Raw genomic sequence first — 20,440 nt, forward strand, 5'->3', positions numbered from 1 at the left:
CCAGCCTGACTGACATTCTCCAAGGAGGTTGTGTGGGCAAGAAGTGAGTAGTGAATGCTCACCTGGACCTTGGCAAGGCCTTTAACGTGGTCTCCTCATAGGTAAACTGGGGACATGGGGATCAGAGGCTGGAAAACTGTCTGGGCCACCAGTTTCAGCATGGTCAGCAGTATGAAAGCTGATGCTGGTGGTTCACGGTCCTCAGGGATCAACCCTACAGCCAGCACTGTTTAACATCTTGTTAATTAACATCTTGTTAACAACCTGGCCGGTGCGACAGGTGGGGTCTCAGCAGGTGTGTGCCTGATGCCAAATGGAAGGGAGCAGTTGATCTGCTCGAGGTGGGACCGGAGGGACCTCAGTAAGCCTTGGGCTGCAGGAAACCTCGGAGCTGAGCAAAGTGATGGGGGTGGGCGCACCATCCTCCCTCAGGACCTTCTTCTGAGTCCCTGGTAGTGTCGTCTGAACCAATGCTGAGAAATGTTGTGTCCAGTGAAGTCCCACAGCACTGCACAGGAGTTTTCTGCTCCATCCCAGACTGCTTCCACCTTCTTGCCCAATCTGGAGCCTTCCTTGGGAGAGCAGAGTGGGGTTGGTGTGCTCAGTGTGTTAGCAGCTCCAAGGAAGCCACCCTAGTTCCTACTTCTCATCCTTGCTTTGGGGCAGCAGTTGGGGCTGGCCAGGGGGCACCCTGGTGTGAAATTTGGGGCATTGGGCTCTGGAGAAGCACCGCGCCATGAACACCAGCACCCATCTACATCACCAACCCTTGGGTGCCCAACGCAAGGTGAAGGAGCCGGGCTGGCCTCCCCGTGCAGGAAGCCTCTCTTTCTGCACTCACCATCCATCTCCAGCCACCGAGGCAGAAATGTGTCCCCAAAAACCACCCCGGGGCCGCCGGCTGCAGGGCAAGAAGAGACCAGGGAGCCTCCAACTTGAGGGTGCTGCTCCTGGCCCCCTCGGAAAGCTCGAAGGTGCTCTCCAGCGTGGGGTCTCGCAGGCTTTGCGTGGGCTGCGGGCTCCGTCGCTCTCATCTCGCATCTCTTGCTCGCTGGGTAAATCTTGCCTGACGGGGCAGGAAGAGGCACCGAGTGCTGGAAGGGGGAGGAGGCGCTGAGGCGGCAGCGCTGCCGGTTGGTAACCTCAGCGCTTCCTCCCGGCACCGTGCCCCTCGCCCTGAGCAGGGGCTGCGCTGGGGGATGCTGTCCTGATCCCGCCGGCCAGCTCGCCCACGGTCCCCGCGATGGCCACGTCCCCCGGGGGGATCCCCGCTGAGCTGCAAGGTAAGCAGCACCCGCCTCGCTGCTCCTCCTGCCGCGTGGGTGCCCGCTGGTATGCGGCCTCCTCGGCCCCGCAGCTGCGCCAGGGCGAGCGGAGCTGCTTCTGGGCTCCTCGGGGCCTGCAGACACTTCCCAGGGGGTTCTGAGTGAGTCTGCTCCTTCCTGCAAAGCCCGCTTCCTCGAGGATGCTGCTGAGGCCAAAAGCATCCCCAAAACCAGGCTGGTTCCTCCTGCTGACCAGCAGGGTCTGGGGATGCCAAAGCCTTGGGCTGCCCCAGGCTCGGCGGGGAGGGATGCGAAAGGGATGTGAGAAGCCCGCAGCTTCAGGGAAGTTCTTCTGCCTCCTGGATTTGATTGGAGGGAAATTAAAAAGAAGAAAAGTTTGTGGAGGTCTGGAGGTCCTGCAGCCTCACCAGCCCCACCGGTGCTTGCACTGGTGAGGAGCAGCAGGTCACCGCAGCCCTGCTTCCCAGCTCGACCAGGGTGGGTCCCTGGGGACAACGGGAACCTGTGCGGTTCACTTTTACTCTCCTTGCTTCCCTCGGGTGCGTAACCGAGACAGCAGAGCCCCCGTGGGGACAGAGCCACAAAGAAAAATACCCCCGAGCAGGATGGCTGTGCGGAGAAGGGGCTGGGTGAAACCTTTCAGTGTGGGGATGCAGAAATCCAGGCGAGAGCTTTGCCAGGGCAGCTCCCAGCGCACGAGGGACAGGAGCCAGCCGGCAAAGGGTGCAAGGGCTCAGCTGGCTGGGGTCTGCGAGGAAGAGCCACAGGACGCTGCATCCAGCCGGGGAGCAGCGGTTGCCTGGTGGCAGGGCGCCGGGGACACCTGCCCTCGGGGGACGTGTTGGGTGTTTGGTCCCTCTGGAAGGAGGGGACGGGGCTGCTGCTGTGGTTTAGGGGAGCTGGATGCTCAGCGCTTCTTCCTGGCATGGGGAGCAGGGGGATCTCCTTGGGCACATTGTGCCGTGCACCCCAAGGGCACAGGGGTGCAGGAGAGACTCTGACACTGGTCTTTCCAGAGGGTATCACCGCCTCCCTGGGGACAAAGAAGATCCTCCTGGTCAAGAGTGTCCAGCTGCAGGTGAAATCCAAGTACGATGACTTTATCTTGGTACGTGCAGCATCCTGCACTACGTCCCTCTGCAGTTAGCCTGAGCTGGAGGTGGGGGCCCAAACCCATGGCACACGTGGGGACCCCACTACAGCCCCTGGCCCTGCTACAGGCTGCAGACTTCGTTATCTTAATTATTCATTTGCCTTGCTCCTGCTCTCCCCTCTTACTGGCTGCGGAGGGGTGCAGGGCAGCAGCTCCTGCCTCACCCCGCTCCCATCCCACCGATCTCCCCCTGCCTAGGTGCTGACGCCCTGGCGAGCCTACGTGGTGCCGGCGGTGCTGCCAGTCAGGGTGAGCGCGGGGCTCGGGAGAGCCCCCAGGGTGGGATGGGGGAAAGGGGTGAAGGGGGGTCTTGGGGCAGTGTGGGGCGGAGGGGGGGGCACCCTTGGGTCCCCTTCTGTGTCCCAAGCCTCCTCTGCCGCAGGTGCACAGCAGCTTCAGCTTCCTGGAGGTGAGGGACATCGCCGTGCGAGAGCCCAGCGTGGTGAGTGGCACCGTGTGGGGCGAGCCCAGTGCCCACCTCCCCGCGGGGGCACCCATGGGTGCTGGGGACAAGTGTGGGTGCAGCCCTGGCCGCTCCTGCTTGGCGGGGACAAGGTGATAAACTGTGGCTGGCTTAACCCAGGCGATGCCAAATTTAGCTGGGAGGTGTTTTAAACCCCGCTAATCCTCTTACAGCGAGGCGGCCGAGGCAGTGGGAGCGAAGCAGGGTGGAGCGGGATGCCTGAACGGGCCCAAAGCAGGGCTGCGGTCCCCTTTAGCATCCTGTCTTCGTTGTGCCCATTAAAGCACTTTCAGAAAGAACAGGCTGGGCAACGGGAGCGTGATCTGTTTAGGAGCAGGCTGCAGGTCTGAGCTCCGGGAGCTGGGGCGGGAGTGCAGAAGCCGGGCTCGGGGGCATCTGGAAAGCCCGGAGGCTGCGGTCCCAGCAGATCGCTGCCATCTCGCTCCTGCGGCTCAGCCAGCCTGTAATTAAATCAAGGAGCGTGTTGCCATGGGATCTGGGAGGAGCTGGAAGCTAAAAAAGCCTCGAAACCCAATTAGAGAAATTCAGGGAGGAAACCTCCGTCAGGGGCTGGCTGGCACAGCAAGATGAGCAGGGCAGCGAGGGAGGTTTGTCGAGACCTGGGCTGGGGGACCGCGGGCGTTAAACCAGCACCACCCTACAGTTTCTGCCAGTTAAACCCTATTCTCCCCCTGACTGTTTTGGGATGGCTCAACAGTGGCTAAACTTGAATTTTTGGGGGGGATCGATGCCTTATTCTAGCACATCACATCATTAATGAATTTCACGTTCTCAGCCGTACCTGTGTTCGTAGGCTGGGGCTGGGAGCAGAGGCTGGGTGTTTGGTTGCTGTCACCGCCGTGTCTGTGGGTTTGGGGACACTGACGGTGTTCTCAGGCATCTCCCATCCTTTGGCCTCTGCAGGTTGTCATAGAAACGGACACAGCATCGTACTCCTTCCGGCTCATGTCCTTCGATGACTTGGAGCAAGTTGTCATCCATGTCACCATGTCACTTAAGAAGGTCTTCCCAGACTCATCCCCTGGGTGAGGGTCCTCTGCTCCTTGCGGTTGTCCTGTAGCGACCAGAGGGCTCAGAAAGGTCCAAAACATCTGCTGGGTCCTTGTGGTAGGAGAAAGCCACACTGACGGAGGCCAAATGAGCACCCTGTTCCCCAAACATAGTGGGATGAGCGCCTCTGGTCATCCTCCAGGCTTTGCACATGTCTTGTAGCTGGCGGGGATGCTCTGCCATCCCACCACCATGCTATACTTGGTCCTTCCCTAGGACACTGCTCAAGAACTCGCCCCCCAACCTGTACGAGAGGATCCGGAGGGTCACGGACTCGCTGGAGGAGATGCTGCAGAGCAACCAGGGGCCCTGCGGTGAGCGCACGCCCATCCCCGGGGGTGGGAGCTGGAGGGACAGAGCTCCCCAAAAAAGGGGCAGGACAGGCGAGGGTGAGCAGCCAGGGATGTTCCCATCCACCTGGTGTGATATGGCTGCAGAACCAGTGGCTTCTTCTGCAGCCCGATTCGGAGTGGGAGCTTTTAAAGCTCCAGAGGTTTTAGAGGGAGGAGAGTTAGAGCGGGATGCGCGGATGAGGAGGTGGTTGCTAAAAAGATGATGATGCGAGCACATTTCCTGGCATACCTCTCTTACTGTTATGGCAACGCCTTCATTTCTCAAGTGATGGGGTCATCGTAAGGGGGGAAACTGGGCACTGGGATGATGCCAGGGTTGTGAGGCTGGGGCTCTGTGGGCAGCAGAAAAGCAGAATGTGCCAGGGGAGCCACGACAGAGGAGCAGAGGCTCTGCTGCTCTCCTAACCCAGGGAGAGCCCCTGCCTTCATCCTGCTGCTTTCTGCCCTCCTCAGGGGTCTTCCTCCGTGTTCTCCTTGGGAAGCAGGGCTCACGGTGCCACCTTCTCTTTGCAGGTGGGTTTTCAGAGACCTACGCCGCCTTATGCGATTACAACGGCTTTGTCTTCCGCGAGGAGGTCCAGTGGGTGAGCTGCTCGGCCCTGCGGGGTGTCACCAGGGGAGCAGGATGGGTGCCTCCACTCCAGATGGCGTCCTCATGGGGCTGGGGGACGTCCAGGGGTTGGGGCTGGGGGCGTCCCAGCGCAGCAAAGCAGGCTGCCCCCTTGTCCTGGGGGACAACAACCAGCTCTAGGCCCCTGTTCCCACCAGAGCAGGGGCTGCTGTCATCTTCTGGCTGGTGCCTGCAGCAGGGGCCAAGGAGCCACCACACCGTGGTGAAGGCTACCCCCTGTTTGGGACACGTGCCTTGATGGCCAGGGGATCTTTGAAGCTTTGAGGCACCGAAGCCCTTCCCAGGAGCTGGCACTGAGCTCCATCCATGTGTCTGTCCCCTCGGACAGGATGTGGACAACATCTACCACGGCCAAGACTGCCGGGAGTTCAACCTGCTGGACTTCAGCCACCTGGAGAGCCGGTGAGTGCCTTGGCCCCGCTGCACGGCGCCCTTTGCTGTGCCACCGTGTGTCCCCCCCCATGGCAGGGTTCAGTGGGTGGCACGTCACGCTTCTCTGCTAGCCTTCAGACCTTGCCTTGTGCCTCAGAGAGGACACATCTGCAGCCTGTGCTTGTCCTCCCGCAGCTAGAAGCCCTGTCCCGTGGGGCATGAGGCCGGGCAGACTTCGTTTTTAACATGTAAACGAGGCAGGCAGCCCGTTACCAGTTATGGGGGTGCGAGCAGAAGGCCTCATCAGCCAGGCGTTTCCCCATGCAAAGCAGCCGGCTCCGCTCGCAGCTGCGAGGCTTTGCACGGCTTGGAGGGCTTGCAGCCCTGCTGCCTCCCCAGATTGCTGTTATTGCGTGGGTTCGCACCTCGTGATGGGCCCACAAACTCCAGCCGTGCCCGGGGACACATGTGGGGGGCTGCGGGGATGGCCGCTGACTCCCTCATCCCCACCTCCCCCCAGGGATGTGGCGCTGAGCGTCGCTGCCTTGTCCTTCAACCTGTGGTTCACCAAGCTCTCCTGCAAGGACTTCAGGCTGGTGAGTGCGCACGTGCCGAGCCCTCTGTCCCTGCCGGCGGTGCCGGGGCCTGAGAGGCTTTGTCCCCTGCAGAACCAGGAGATCGCCGAGCAGCTGCTGTACATGCTCAGCAAGTCGGTGACGCTGGAGGAGCTGGCACTGGAGAACAGCGGGCTGAGATGGTACGGGAAGGCCTCGCTTCCCCGGGGGGGCCCTGTGGCGTTGCTGGATGAGGGCCTCGGGCTGCGCAGGGAACCCCCTGCCCTTCCTCCTGCTGCTTTGCCAGCTGCGCTGCTGAATTCTTAAAATGGCAAAAGTTTGGGTGCAACACTTGAGCACCTGGCAGGACAAGCTCCTGCTGCCCAAACCGGTGGCTGGAGGACAGGGATGCTGTGGCACTGAACAGGTTTCAAGATGCAGAGGGAATTGGGAATTTAGGAATGTGGGGGTCCTTGGGGTGGGGGGAGAGGCTCTACTTGTGGATCGAGCCGGCATGGTGGCACGTCCCTGCAAGGCCACGGGGTGGTGGCTGCATCTCCCGGGGGTGTCCTCCTCCCCACAGCGACTTTGCACAGAGGATGGCCCAGGCACTCAGCAGACATCCCGACTCCGTCCTGCACACCATCAGCCTCGCCGGCAACCAGCTGGAGGACAGAGGTACCTGACGGCACGAGATCAAGCCCACACGAGATGTTTACCTCCGCATCCCAGCCCTCCGTCCATGCCGGGGTCCCCGTGCCCGTGGTGGGGCCCACGCTGCCCCGCTTGTGCGTGATGTGAGCAGCTGGTTGCTGAGGGTTTGTTCTGCTCTCACCAGGGGTAATCGCCTTCAGCCGGCACTTTGAGAAGAGACCCAAGGGCCTGCAGAGCCTCAACCTGGCCAGGACGATGCTTGCTGCTAAAGGTACGTCCAAGCTGGGCTCCTTGAGGGGCCACGGGGCCCCCTGCGGTGCCGTGCTGAAGGATGCGACGTGCTGCTGCCCAAAGCCCGTCTCTTCCTCCCCCATGCAGGGATGAGCACGCTGTGCCAGGCGCTCGCAGCCAACGAAGCCATCGGCTCCTCGCTCCGGCACCTGGACCTCTCGGGGAACCCCGGCAGCTTGGCTGTGGAGGACACCACCGTGAGCATGGGGCAGCGCTGCCGGGGTGGGAGATGCCACCAGGAGCGAGGGGGCACCCGGGGCGCTGCTGGGGTTCGTGGGGTGGGTAGCGTGGTCCTGGACGAGGTGCTGAGCCCTTTCTCCTGCAGAGCTTGCAGAGCCTCCTGGGCCGCTGCGCCTCGCTCACGCACCTCAGCCTGGCTGCCACCGACTGCTCCCTGGACACCGTGAGTCCAAATCCGCTGCCGTGGGGCTCAGCACCCTTCCCTTTCTGGTCCATCTTGGGGTTGTGTGCCCTGGCTGAGTGGTGCTTCTCCTCCCCCCATCCCACAGCTCTTTGGGGCACTGGTCCAAGGATGCTGCGCCAGCCTGGTCCACCTGGACCTCTCCAAAAACACATACTCGCACCGGTGAGCCCCAGATCGCAGAGGGGAGCGGGCAGGTGGTTGGTGATGGTGAAATGATGCCATTTTGTGCCCTTCCCTTCCAGGAAGGCGAAAGCTGTCCCTCCTGACATCAAGCAGTTCTTCAGCCAGGCCCGTGCGCTCAGGCACGTCTCCATGGCGGGTACCAAGCTGCCTCCAGATGCCGTCAGGTCTGGGATGGGGATCGGAGCCTGCCAAGGGGGTGGATTTGGGGTGGATTTGGTCCGGGTGCTGTCACCTGGGGCTTTGCAGGGAAGTTGGATGGGGCTGCAAGGGGCAGAGCCCATGTTGCCCATGCTGATGGGTGGCTTTGGGGTCTTTTCCAGGGCCATGCTGCAAGGGCTGGCGTACAACAGCCACGTCAGTGATCTGCACCTGGATCTTAGCAGCTGCGAGGTGAGGGAAGGGCACCCACGGGTGCCATGGGTCCGTGTGACAGTCCCGACAGCAGGATCTCATTGGTGGGGCTCCCCTTGTACCAATGTCTTGCTGTTTGCTCCAAGCTGAGGTCGGCGGGGGCCCAGGTCATCCAGGATCTCATCCCCGACGCCAGCGCCATCAGCGACCTGGATCTGTCTGACAACGGTGGGTCCCTTCCTGCACCCGGGGAGGTTCTCCTGCCTTGGGCTGCTCCCCAGAGGCCAGCTCAGATCCGTGGGTGTGTAGGACAGGGGTGGAGTCCCACCAGGCACCCTTGCACTTGTCCTGACCTGCTTCCCTTGCCTGGCCACTCAGAGGACTGTCCTGGTGCGTCCACCCATCACCCACGGCATTGCTCTGTGAATCCCCCCCTGATGTTTAACCCAACATCAGGGGGTGCTCATTGCCCGTAAAAGTCCTTCCACAGCAGCAGCCACCGGGCAACCATCTCAGCAAAGGGTCTGGTGCCAGGGCCAGTGGTTTGAAGGCACCCAAACACCTGCTGTGGCTATCTGCCCGAGAGGTTACCACCCTGTCAGGCCTTATGACTTTCCGCCCTCAAAGCCAGAACCTACCTGCCTTCCCCAGGTGGGAAGTCCTTGCGTGTCCTCTTCTCCCTCTGCTCATGTCCTTGCCAGCAAAGTCCCACCTCACCAGCACAGGGCATGGGGCAGCTGCCTCACCCGCTGCCCCCTCCTGCCTCAGGCTCTGCCTAAAATCAGGATCTGCCTAAAATTGTCACCTCATGTCTCTCGTGCCACAAACCTCCTCAGCTGGCTTCATCCAAAGCAGTCTGACGTTGCTGGCTCAGGTTTTGAGGCTAGGTGAGATATGGAGGTGATCTCTTTGGGCTGACCTTGTCCACGGGAATTTGCTGTCTGTGCTTGACCATGTCCTGCCTCTGCAGCCATGGGGCTATGGGAGAACCACTGTAATTATTGCAGAAATCAATCCTTTTGCCTCTTTAATTTCACCTAAAAGGCCTCAAAGCTTAAAGCGACCTTGCTGAAATCTCACAGCAGATCACACAACATCTCTACAGCCAGACGCCTCTAGGAAAGCTGATGTGTTTTGGGTCACTCAAAACCTCATCTTGGTCTTGGTCCCCTTGGCTCACAGATGCTCCAAAACTCGCTGTTTTAACCAAAATGCCCAGCCAAGCTTCCCCCAGATGTGTTTATGGGAAGAGGGCCAGGGGGTGCTCCAGAGACCTTTCTGCTCTCCCACGTGGTGGCTCTGTGAGGGTCCCTGTGGGGACCACGGTGCCACCTCGGTGCTCCTCTGTGGTCCGGAGGGCTGGGAGCATCGCGGCGTGCTCATCTCTCGCAGGCTTCGACTCCGATATGGTGACGCTGGTGCTGTCCATTGGCAGAAGCAAGTCCATCCGGCACGTCTCGCTGGGGAAGAACTTCAACATCAAATCCAAGTACGTGTGGGCAGCGGCACCTTGTCCCCAGGCCAGGAGCCCCTATAGCGCCGTGCACCCTGAGTGTGCGCGTAACCGCCCGCCTCTCCCGCAGGGACGGGCTGCTGGACGTCCTGCACCGCATCGTCCAGCTCACCCAGGAGGACGACTGCGTGAGTACTGCCCATCCCTGTCCACCTCCAACCATCCCACCTGTGCCCTGACCTCAGCCGCTGAGCAGCCTCCATCCCTGGGGCCACCCACGTGTCCCCGCCGCGTGGCTGCAGCTCTGCAGGGCGATCAGGTGTGCCGTGATGGGGACAGCCACATCTCCCCCTCCTCTTCTCCCACCCAGCCCCTCCAGTCCCTGTCTGTGGCCGAGTCGCGCCTCAAGCTGGGAACCAACGTCCTGCTGAGCGCCCTGGGCAGCAACACCAGCCTCACCGCGCTGGACATCAGCGGCAACGCCATGGGTGACACCGGCGCCAAGATGTTGGCCAAGGCCCTGCAGATCAACACGAAGCTCAGGTAGCAGCAGGACCATGCAGACCTCCTCCTGGGGGCTGTTTTGCCATGGTGGCTGTGATACGATGGCCTGGGTTGGGAAGTTGATGCCACCAGAGGATGCTCCTTGTGACAACAAGCCTGGTCCTGGCCATGCCATGACCGTATCTCGCTCTCGTGACAGCCAGCTGGCAGTGCTGGTGACATGCGTGGTGACATGCAAAGGGCAAGGGAGCAGCTGGGTCTCTGTACTTGCGGGGTGGCCCTGTGCCAGCACATGCCAGCTCTTGGCCACATTTTTGCATCTGCATGGTCCAGGAGGCTACAGCTGGACCCATGCAGTCACTGCCTCACTGTGCTCTGTCATCCAGATGCTAAAATGTCCCTTTTTGACCATGTTCTGTCTGAAAAGGGAAGGAGGCTGCTGAGGACAGAACACAGGCAAGGCTCTGTCCTGCTTGGCAGGCGGGCAAGGCTCATTCCTGTCCTCTTTGCAGGACCGTGGTTTGGGACAGGAACAACACAACTGCCCTTGGCCTCCTGGAGGTGGCTCAGGCTTTGGAGAGGTAAGGAAGGAGCAGCCTGGTCCTCCAGGCCCACTGCCACCATGCAGAAGAGACTGGCATCAGGGTGTCACTGTCCCCAGGGCCTCATATCCCCAGACGCATTGCACACAGTACCAGTGGGTTGTAAGCAGGGTCCGAGCAAGCTTCCACACAACCTGCAACCCCTTGGGTGATGACAATTCAGTTCTGGGCTCAGCACCTTCAGGGCTCTGGGGCCAGCTGTGACCCAGCTTTCCCCAGCCCCATCCCTCCCTGAACCATGCCTCAAACTGATCTGCTGCTTGTGGGGACCTGGAGACCCTGTGCTCCTTGCCATGAAGGATGGATAGAAACATCCACCTACCCGGGCTGCTATGTGGCCGTGTAGGTACTCTGGAGGTCTGAACAAAGAGGACTTGGGCTGGTGAGGAGGGATGGAGAGCATGGGTCATTGCAGCCCCATCGGTGTTTGCTGGTCCACAGGGTTGTCCTTCTCCAAAGCTGGACCTGGGTGGTCTTGGGACCTCCATGGGACGGGACCTGCATGGGACAGTCCCCATCAGGCTGCCGTGTCGGGCTCCCTGCCACGCGGGGCAGTGCCCTCAGCTCACCCCATCCCTTCCCCGGCAGGAACTACACCCTCAAGTCCATGCCCCTGCCGATGAGCGACGTGGCGCAGGCGTACCGCAGCAACCCCGAGAGGACGGAGGAGGCCGTGCACAAGGTTGGGGGACGCGGGCTGGGGTTGGGGTCTGGGGAACGGGTCTGGCTGCTGACATCCATCCGTCCGCCTGCTGCAGCTCCAGTCCTGCCTGGCGAGGAACCAGATGCGTCGCGCGCTGCCCGTGCAGACCTTCCGCCTGCAGCAGGGCATCCTGGCCTCCTCCTCCGAGCAGGTGACGCTGCCCCGTGCCTTGTCCCCCATCAGGGACAGCCCTGAGCACCGCGGGCAGGACGCGCAGCCTGCCCCGTCCTCGCCGTGCCCTCTGCTGGCAGGGGAGCTGGCAGCGACGCTCGGGTACCCGCGGGTGACGCAGCTCCTCCGCTCTGCTCCAGATGGTGAACGAGATCTGCTTGAGCGTGCAGAAGCACGTCGACATCCTGAGCTCCTGCCCGGGCCGGGAGGTGGAGGCGGACATCCTCTGTGCCGAGGAAGCCATCAGGAACGCCAACCTGGCCGTCAGCGTGAGTCTGCTGCGTGCGGGGCGGCCCGCATCACACCGGTGCGGGGAGACGGCCCAAAGTGCTCAGATTTGGGATCAAAGCAGTTTATTGATTTGTTAATGGCATGATTAACTGGCAGTCAGCTAACTTCGGTATCGTCAGCGCAACAGCTGCGTGTGAGCAAATGCTTGCAGAATGTTAAAGAACAGCTACAAAATTTGAACCCCTTTCTGTAACGTCCCCAAAATGTTCCAAGACCCCCTCCACACGTGCATGCAGACTCACTTTTGTGCACGCTTGCAGCCCCTCTTCAGCAAGGGGGTTTCCCTGCTCACCCACCCCTCCTGCAGCAGCTTTGGGGGGCCCCCACTTCAGCAACACCCCTGGCCTGCGACACCCATCCTGACTTCTCAGGCTGTGGGGAGATGGAGGAGGACAGCACTGATGGAACCCCAGCACGTTGCTGGTGCAGGGGATGCTCCCCCATGGATGCAGACTTCTCATGGCTGAGCAGAGCAAGGGTGAGGTGCCGCGGGATGACCCACGCGTGCTCTCTCCCCGTCGCAGATCTTGCCCCTGTTGTACGAAGCAGGGAACACCCCGTACCAGAGCGGCAAGCTGCAGCACAAGCTGGAGTGTCTCACGGAGGAAGCGTCGCAGAGCTGCGGCCGGGAAATCCAGGTGGGAACCCTTGGGGAGCTGCTGGAGAGCAGGGGGCTGCCAGCAGCATGGGATGCTTGTCCGCCCTGGCCCAAGATGCAGTGAAGTCCCAGATGCCGGGACTTCCCCCGTCCTTACCCTCCACAGCATCCGTTGGAACAAACAGGAGAACACCCAGCTCCAGGTAAGGTGCTGAAAACTCCCTTTTCTCCCCAAATTCTGGGTCTGCCGCAGGCAATCATGCAGGCAGCGATGGACACGGCGCACAACCTGTGCCCACCCGTGATGCAGAAGAGCGGGGTGAGGGACCAGCTGATCAACGCCATGTCGGAGCGCATCCACCTCCAGGAGCACCTCAACCTCAGCTCCGTCCTGGACCAGATGGTCACCGACGTCTTCAGCAAGCTGAAGTGGGTGACGTGCCTTGCTCCTTTTTCTTCCAGCAGCGTGGGGTTAAGTGGTGGTTCTGGGGAACCCCAACAATGTGATGCTTCTCAATCCTGTCCAGTTTGGGGCTGGGAAGTCCCATGGGGTGCCGTTCCTGCAAGCACATCCCACTGCTGGGAAAGGGGAGCACGGAGGCAGGGGGGCTGCAGGCACCTTACTCTATCCTGCCTTGCTGCATGTCTCCTCTGGGAAGCGACGGCGGGCACCTGCGGCATCCCTGATGCACCTCTCTCTGCTCCCAGCGAGATCAAGCTGTCCGTCACGGCCGCCGTGGCCGACTGCATCGTGGATGCCGTGCTGGGAGACCTGTCTGCTGCCCAGTGCAAGCTGGTGAGTGCTGGGGTGCCAAACCCCATGGAGAGGACATGGCAAGGCGGGGGTCTTAGCAGGCACCACTCAGCATGGTGAGCGTGGGTTTGCTGTCCGCAAAGCAGGACCGTTCCCACCCAGGTTGATGTTCCTCCTGGGACATCTTCTCCCAAGGTGGCCACGGCAGAATTAAGGTCGCGTGGCTCTTCCACGTCCCACGGGGAGGCGTGGTGGGGTGCTGGGGTGGAGCTGGGCACCTGGGCCAAGAGCACCCTGGCGCCACCGGGGCCAGCAGCCGGCTAATCAGCCCTAAATCCCCTTGCAAATCCCAGCCGCAGGCAGGGAGCAGAGCAGCACGTCGTGCTTCAGCCGGAGGGATAATTTAAGCGCTTCCTAATGGTTTTAGGCAGAGAGCCTCCCCACGCATGGGCTGGATCTCCTGGAGCCCACTGAGGACGATGCCGCCGCGCTGGCACGGAGCAGGAACCTCTCGGACCTCGCTGAGAAAGGCTTCGCGGTGGAGGAGGTAGGGCTTGGTCCCCCCCTTGAGCTCAGTGATGACCCTGCCGCTGCGTGATGATGCCCACGGGCTTTTATCCGCATTATGGGATGATGCCGGGCTTAGCGCTGCTGCCTCTGTGGGCTCGGACAGCCTAAGGCACGTCCTGGCCATGCCCCCGGCCACACGTGTCCCCTCCAGCCTTCTGGCACATGTGGCACGGGGTGACAGCCAGCAGAGCACCAGCCCGGCACCCAGGCTGTGCAGATGCTTATCTGGGCGCCAGCGATGAGCTGGACCGGGGATGGAGGGGTGCACCCAGCGCGGGGCAAAGGCTGGCCGGGTCCATCCTCCCAGCGGGGTGATGCTGGATGATCCTTGGTGGTGATCCATGATGGTGATGATCTGTGAACGATGATCCCTGATGATGATGAAACACGGCCGGATCTCCAGCCTGGAGGACCCCACGGCCGCTGGCTGTCCCTGTGCCACCGGTGGCCGGGAACCACTGCAGGCTCTCTCCACCCTTCTCTCCTTGCAGTACAAGATGGCTCTGCGGAGGAAGAACAAGCATTTCAGGAGCATTCGGCCCACGCCGACCGTGAGAAGTAAGGCCACCGCACAGCTTTCCCTGCTTGCTCAGCGGGCATCCACACCGGGGTGTCCCCATGTCCCCACCCCGATGTTGTAGGGACAGGGGGGGCTTACACCATGAATTTGGGGTGCGATGGTCCTGCAGGGTCTTTGTGGTCCAGCTGGGAAAATTCCCTGAGCTCCCCAGGTGGGATGCTGGGAGGTTTGGGGACAGTTCTGGAGGTTTCAATGTTCCAGCCATCGCATCTGGGGGGGGGGGGGGGGGGGATCACCCATGGGTGCTGCAGGGTGCTGAGCTGCCCCAGGCTTTTTGGTGGCTGTTTTTATCCCACAAAACCCTGCCCATGTGGGCTGCCCGGGGTCAGCTGGAGTGTGTCAGGATCGTGGCAGGGGGCTGCTGGGGTGCCTTTTGGCTGGGGGGGGCGGCTGTGAAGCCTGTCTGCTTTGGCTGAAGCAGTGCTCACACTGCACCCCCGGTGCCTTGCATCCATGTAGACCCCTGACACCCCAAAATCTGCAGCATCCTGCCCCCCCCCCCCCCCGGCTTTCCCCAAATTACCCATGCCGAGCATAACCAGACAGCACGGGGAGCTGCCCACCGGGCTGGGACAACACATGGGGGGAAGGAGATGGGGCAGACCCAAATCACCCCCTGCCTGCAACCCAGCCCCGTCCCCAAAAATCCCATCTGGAGGTGGCGGCGAGGGGGGGGGGGGGGTGGGGAGTGCATTTTGGCGACCCACGCGCTCGGTGGGCATCTCGGGGCTGAGCTGCAAGGGTCCCTGAGCATCCCTCCCCCTGCATCCCTGGGGACCGCGCTGCGCCGTCGGCGTGGCAGCAGGATCCGTCCCCGGCTGCGCTGCAAAGCTGCTGCCCGGGGGCTGACGCGCAAGCTCTCCCCGCCGTCAGCGGCGGCACGGAGCATCCACGCATCCCCGCTCCCCGCCGCGTGGCCATCGGTGGGCTTCTCGCCCTTCGCCAGGTCCCTCGGAGCTGGAGCTGCCGGCCAGCGGCAAGGCGCGCCCGGCTGCCACAAAGGATGCTGAGCCCGCCGCCGGCGCGCTCCCCGGCACGCCGCCCGCCGAAGCCCTCATGGACCTTCCGACCGCGGGCGAGAGGCTGGAGCACTGCACCAAAGCCAGGCCCAGGCCCAACCGCAGGCACAAGCAGCCGCCGAGCAAGCCGAACGTGAGCCCCGCATTGGTTTTTCCTGAGCAGGGAGAGGGTGGATGCGCATGGGTTCTGATTTCTTTTTTTTTATTATTATTATTGTTTTTCTCGGAAGGGTGAAGTCCCTTCACCGGCAGGATGAAGGCAGGGAAATGGGGTGCGCGGAGCAGCGGCCGGTTTATTATTTTATTATTCTGTGTTGTGTGCCTGAGCCGCCGCCGCGACCGGAGCTCGGAGGACAGGCAGGGGGCTCGGGGGGGGCAGGCAGGCACCTGCTCCTTGTTTATGACTCTGCGATGCAAATCACAGGGGCTGGGGGAGAATCGGGGAGGGAAAAAAAATCAGAGTGCGTGCAGGGGGCTGTGTGTCTGTCAGTGGCTCTGTCTCCCTCCATCCATCCGTGATGAATTTTCTCCCATGGTTCGAAAATGGTTTTGGGGAGTATCAGGCAGTGAAACGCAGCCCTCGGTGGCGCGGGCGCTGCCAGCCCCAGAGGGGTGGGATGTGCTGGGCAGCTGCTGCCTGCAGCACTTCCCCTGCTCCTCCGGCTGGTTTGGAAGCAAAAAGCAACTTTTGGGTGCTCCGGGAGCAGAGCTCGCGGTGGGGATGGAGGAGGGGAGGCTGGGTGCGTGCAAGGCTGTCAGCAGCTCGGGTCACCCTCTGCCAGGAGCTTCAGCACCCAAAGTGAGCGGGGAGGGGGCTTTGGGGGGACCCAAACCCCGTGGGTGGCAGCAGGGCCGGACCCCGATGGCGCCAGCTTGTTCCCCTGCCACCAAGCTGCGTCTGGATCCGTCCACGCGTCAGGAAGCCCCGGCTCGCCTGGCCACAGCGATGCTCAGGCTGGGCAGGACCTGTGGCCGGCCCACCGGTGGCTCGAGGATGAGGAGGAGCAGCAGGAGCCGCTCGGCCGCAGCCCCGGGGCTGTCACCTTGGCACGCCGCGCTGCAGCGCGGGGGCCGCGGGGGCCTGGCACCGCTGCCGGTGTCGGAGGAGGAAGGAGAGGCACGACTCCAGCTGCAATGAAAAGGCGTTACGGGTTGGAATGCCACCAGCAGGGAAGTGCCTGGTCGATAGGAAGCCACTGACGCGGTGCCAGGGCCAGGCCCTCCTCTGTGGACAGATTTGCTGCCTGGCACGGAGCGGTGACCTTCACCTGGCCATGGGGTTGCCCCGAGGTGGATGAGGGTGGCCTCCACGTGGGGAAGCCTCCGAGGGGCAGCAGCAGCCCCGCTGTGCAGGTGGCAGGATGCAGATCTCTTAGGGCACCAGCCCCATCTCCCTCTGGGGGCACCGATGGCCTTTTCTTGGGGCTCAGATCCCTGCCAAAGGCAGCTGGATCGGAGACCTGGCCCAGCTGTAGGAGGGCTCTTGCTAGACGTGGAGGTGATATCCAGCTGCTCCTCGCCCAGAGGGCAGGCTTGGCCACCAAGTGTCCCCAAGGAGGGTCAGAGAGGCAATGCACGTGCAAGACGGGTGCCGCAGTGTCAGGGTGCCGTAGCGAGGGGGCTGGTGGTGGGGCAGGAGCCGTGCGGGCTGTGCAAGGGGCTGGCAGCACCCAGGGGAGCCCCTGATGGGGACACAGCGAAGCTGGAGGGGGCTCAGAGCTGGCGCACAGTGCAGTGGGGTTTCCATGCTGGTGGTGGGATGGTGCGATGAGCCTGCTCAGGATATGGGGGCTGTACTTGTTGGTGCAGGGGGTTTTTGGCTGATGTGGGGGCTCAGGGAGCCCACCCGTGGCTGATGACCATGCTTGCCCGCAGGTGCAGCCTGTGGTCCATGAGAACAGTGAGGACAGGAGCATCACCCGCGTGGATGAGGGCCTGGAGGACTTCTTCACCAAGAGGCTCATCAGCGAGGAGCTGCCGTAAGCCATGGGGGTGGCCGCAGCCCCCGGATGGGTCCCAGCACCCATCCATCGCTGTGCATGGTGCTCCTGCAGCCCATGCCCAGGGCTGTCTGTGCCTGCTGTGCTGGCCAAGTGCCTGAAGGGAGGCTGGGGGAAAGAGCATGCTGTGCCCTGGGCACCCAGCGGGGCAGAGCTCGTGTTCCCCCCAGGGGGTTTCCATGGGCAAAGTGGGTGGGAGAGGGTGGTGGTGGTGGCAGTGGGAAGTGGTGGTGGCACCTGGTGGGAACAGATGCCTTTGCCAGGCTGGGTCTAGGATCCATAATTTGGGGGGTGATGGGGAACACAACAGCCTCGAGCTCATCTTTTCCCTGTTTCTTCCCCCAGCCCCATGGTGCTGGAGACCGGCCCCGGATCAGCCCCTCTGGTGTCCTCCAGCTCCCGCACCCTCAAGAAGAAAATCGGGAATTTTTTTGCCTTCAAGAAGCCCAAATCCAGCCGGGGCTCGCGGTGCGAGAAGGAGCCGGAGGGCAGCACGGCAGCTCCCAGGAGCAGGCGGTCGATGCTCAGTGACATTTTACGGGCCCCCAGCAAGGCGGGAGAGCCGGGCAAGGCGCTGAGCAAATCCGAGGAGGGGGCCCTCAGCACCGAGCCCGAGCACAGCCAGACCCCCGAGGCTGCCCGCAGGATCAGGCCCAAGTACTCGCGGGAGGGCAAGTCCCAGTCCCTCATCCTGCTGCCCGGGGAGGACGAGGAGGCGCTGGGGGTCAGGCAGGACAAGGTAAGCATCGCCACGACCAGTCCCAAAAATGTCACCTTGGATGACCTTGTCAGTGGGCTGGGTGCTGTTCCCACCAAGGGGGGGGGGGGGGGGTGGGATAAGATGGGACCACAGGGAGCCTTGAGCAGAAGACCCATGGGGCTGGGTGCTGTGCCCCTCACCCTGGCACGGTCTTCATGTCCCACAGAAGAGGCACCTGGAGAAGAGCGACGGGGAGCTGCCCAACTCCTTCGAGCAGCGCGTCCACGTCATGCTGCACCGCATGGGTGTCACCAAGGGCCTGGCCGCCGAGGGCAAGAAGCAGCAGGTGGGGCTGGATGGAGCCTCCTGAGGGACACGGCCCGCACCCACCTGGGCAGCGAGGTGGTGGCCCCCTGGGACAGGTGGCACTGAGCTGTGCTGCCACCGCCCTGTCACTTGGCCCACTGCAAGGGGACCGTCATACGGGCTGCTACGTGGTGCATGGTGTCTGTCTGTCTGTCTGTCGTTCCCAACCCCCCCAGCCTCTTGTCCTTCACCCCTCACCATCTTTCTTTTCCCTTGCAGAGCAAAGACAACGAGATCAAGAAAGCCGGTTCAGATGGTGAGGGCCCACGTCTCCTCCAGCCTCCCTCCACCCCTGGGTGCCACCCCGCTGGGCTCCCTGACGGCCTGGGGGCTGATGGCACAGGGTGACCTCGGTGTACTGAAGCCGGCCGGTGGCCTGTGTTTGCAGGGGACATCGTGGACAGCTCTGCGGACTCCCCGCCGTCCCTGAAGGCCCGCACGCACTCCGTGTCCACAGGTAGGTGGGCCCGGGGTGGGAAGGGGCACCTGGGCAGGGTCCCACCACCCAGGACTGCCCAACCCTGGTCAAGGAACCCCGGGATCCCTCGTTCCCCCTCCGCGGGGTCGCAGGGACGTAGCCACGCTCTTCCCCGCAGACGTGGCCCTGCGCAGCGCGGCGGAGCCCAGCCCGGCCTGGAAAGCGCTGGGGCGGCAGCTGAACGCGGAGCTGACGGGGCCGAGCTGGGAGCAGCCCCGGCGCTGCTCCGCGGGCCCCGAGCAGAGCGGGCAGCCGGCGTGCCGCGAGGCCTGGAGCAGCAGCCTGCCGCGGCCGGGGAGGAGCGCGCCGCCGCGCCGCATCAGCCACGGCGGGGAGCCGGCCGCCGGCACCCCCCTGCCCACATCGCCCCGCTCTGGCACCGAAGGTACCCGAACCGCCGGCGACTCGCGGCCGTGTGGTGCACCCCGAGCCCTGCTCCGGGGGCAGCAGGACCTTCTGATGCCGTCTCCTGCTGCTTTTGCAGACAATCGCCTGACGCCGCGGCTGGCTGCGCCCAGCGGCCGCCGGGCTGTGTCAGTCCACGAGGAGCAGCTCAGGGAGCCGCAGTGCCTGGCCGAGCTGGGAAGTAAGTGGGGGCCAGCTGCAGACACGCTTGGCACCCGTCCGGCGAAGCGCCCTCATGCCCCACCTGCCCCCTGCTTCGCTGCCATGCCCCAGCCTCGGGCCCAGAGCTGTCCCCGCACCGGTGGCACGGTGGTGACGTGCTGCCTGCTTGTGTTTCCCCCAGCCGTGACGATTCCCCTCCGTCTGCGGCGGTCGCCTGTGCTGAAACGGAGACCGGAGGTGACGGGCGAGCCCAGCCCAGCCTCAGAGGCAGGAGGTGAGGCCGGGGGGGAGGTGCAGTGCCCCTCACGCTAAGCGAGGCCCGCACCCGCTCACCCCAGTGTTTGTGGCTTTTCCAGGCACCACGCCGCAGGACCGGCCCCGTGCCGGGCTGGAGGAACCGCAGTCAGGAGCGACGGGGTACGGGGAGCGGCCAGGAGGCCTGACACAGACTGTTGTGAACGCACAAGACTCAGCCGTAGACCAAAGAAGCCCCGTGCCAGGCCGGGAGGAGCCGGCCCTGGGACAGTGAGCCCCTGCATGCCGCTGCACTGTCCCCAATAAAACCCTGCAAGCAAGCGCACGGTGACGGGGTGATTAGCGACAGGGGCGCGGGGTCTGCTCCGTGCCCCGCTCCTGCACCACGTTGGCGTGGCTGAGGGCCTGGCAGCATCGCCGTCTACTCCAGAAGGCAGCAGCCACTTTTCGCTGCAGCGACGGCCCCATTTGGGGCATCGGCAGAGCGGCAGTGCCCAGGGGGCATGGACCTGTGGCCACAGCCCTGGGACCCCCCATGATGGAGGGACGCAGGGATGTGTCAAGTGGCTCGTCTCCCTAGGTTGCCTCTGCTGGCCCAGGCTGGTGGGCTGCAGGTGGTGGCAGGAACGCCGGCAATTTTAGGGAGGAATCTGGGAGGCAGAGCAGGTGGCAGAGGTGCTCACAGCCTGGCGGTGCGGAGCAGCCGAGACAGTTTTAGCAGGCGTTACCAGGGCCCTGTCACCACGCGTACCAGCCCCCAGCTCACCTCCTGCTCTCAGCTCATGGGGACAACGCGCCCTCCACTTCTCGCAGCGTGACCACAAGCCATCGCACTTCAAACCGCAGCTCCGTAGCCGCTACTCTTTGAGTGACCCAGCCACATCTGCCTCTCCGTCCCTGCAGATCTCCAGCTGTCACCAGCGTTACCCCAAAACCAAGTGGCTTTCTCCTGTGGCAACCACAAGCAGATCACCTCCACTCCACCTCTGGACCAAATGCATTACCTGCACCGATGTTTACGACAAAGCAGCAAGATGCTTTTT

The 20,440-nt window shown here is 62.9% G+C and overlaps 1 protein-coding gene across 1 annotated transcript; it reads left to right on the plus strand.

The window, feature by feature from the left end:
- The first annotated feature begins 1,090 nt into the window (after positions 1-1,090).
- On the plus strand, positions 1,091-20,440 carry CARMIL2 (capping protein regulator and myosin 1 linker 2). The gene is made up of 40 exons (XM_048078735.2): positions 1,091-1,283; positions 2,303-2,394; positions 2,638-2,688; positions 2,822-2,881; positions 3,827-3,948; positions 4,190-4,287; positions 4,840-4,910; positions 5,286-5,359; positions 5,850-5,925; positions 5,998-6,086; positions 6,467-6,561; positions 6,722-6,808; positions 6,916-7,025; positions 7,154-7,231; positions 7,338-7,414; positions 7,495-7,599; positions 7,756-7,825; positions 7,933-8,014; positions 9,179-9,275; positions 9,370-9,427; positions 9,610-9,782; positions 10,256-10,324; positions 10,934-11,027; positions 11,104-11,199; positions 11,360-11,488; positions 12,035-12,148; positions 12,362-12,537; positions 12,817-12,904; positions 13,290-13,409; positions 13,924-13,990; positions 14,959-15,164; positions 16,907-17,010; positions 17,377-17,770; positions 17,958-18,077; positions 18,317-18,353; positions 18,486-18,554; positions 18,694-18,960; positions 19,060-19,161; positions 19,324-19,416; positions 19,499-20,440. Exons 1-40 carry the CDS (start codon positions 1,244-1,246, stop codon positions 19,669-19,671), a joined length of 4,323 nt encoding a protein of 1,440 aa, XP_047934692.2. The 5' UTR covers positions 1,091-1,243; the 3' UTR covers positions 19,672-20,440.

The sequence above is a fragment of the Anser cygnoides genome, chromosome 12, assembly GCF_040182565.1.
Source record: "Anser cygnoides isolate HZ-2024a breed goose chromosome 12, Taihu_goose_T2T_genome, whole genome shotgun sequence".
NCBI lineage: Eukaryota > Metazoa > Chordata > Aves > Anseriformes > Anatidae > Anser > Anser cygnoides.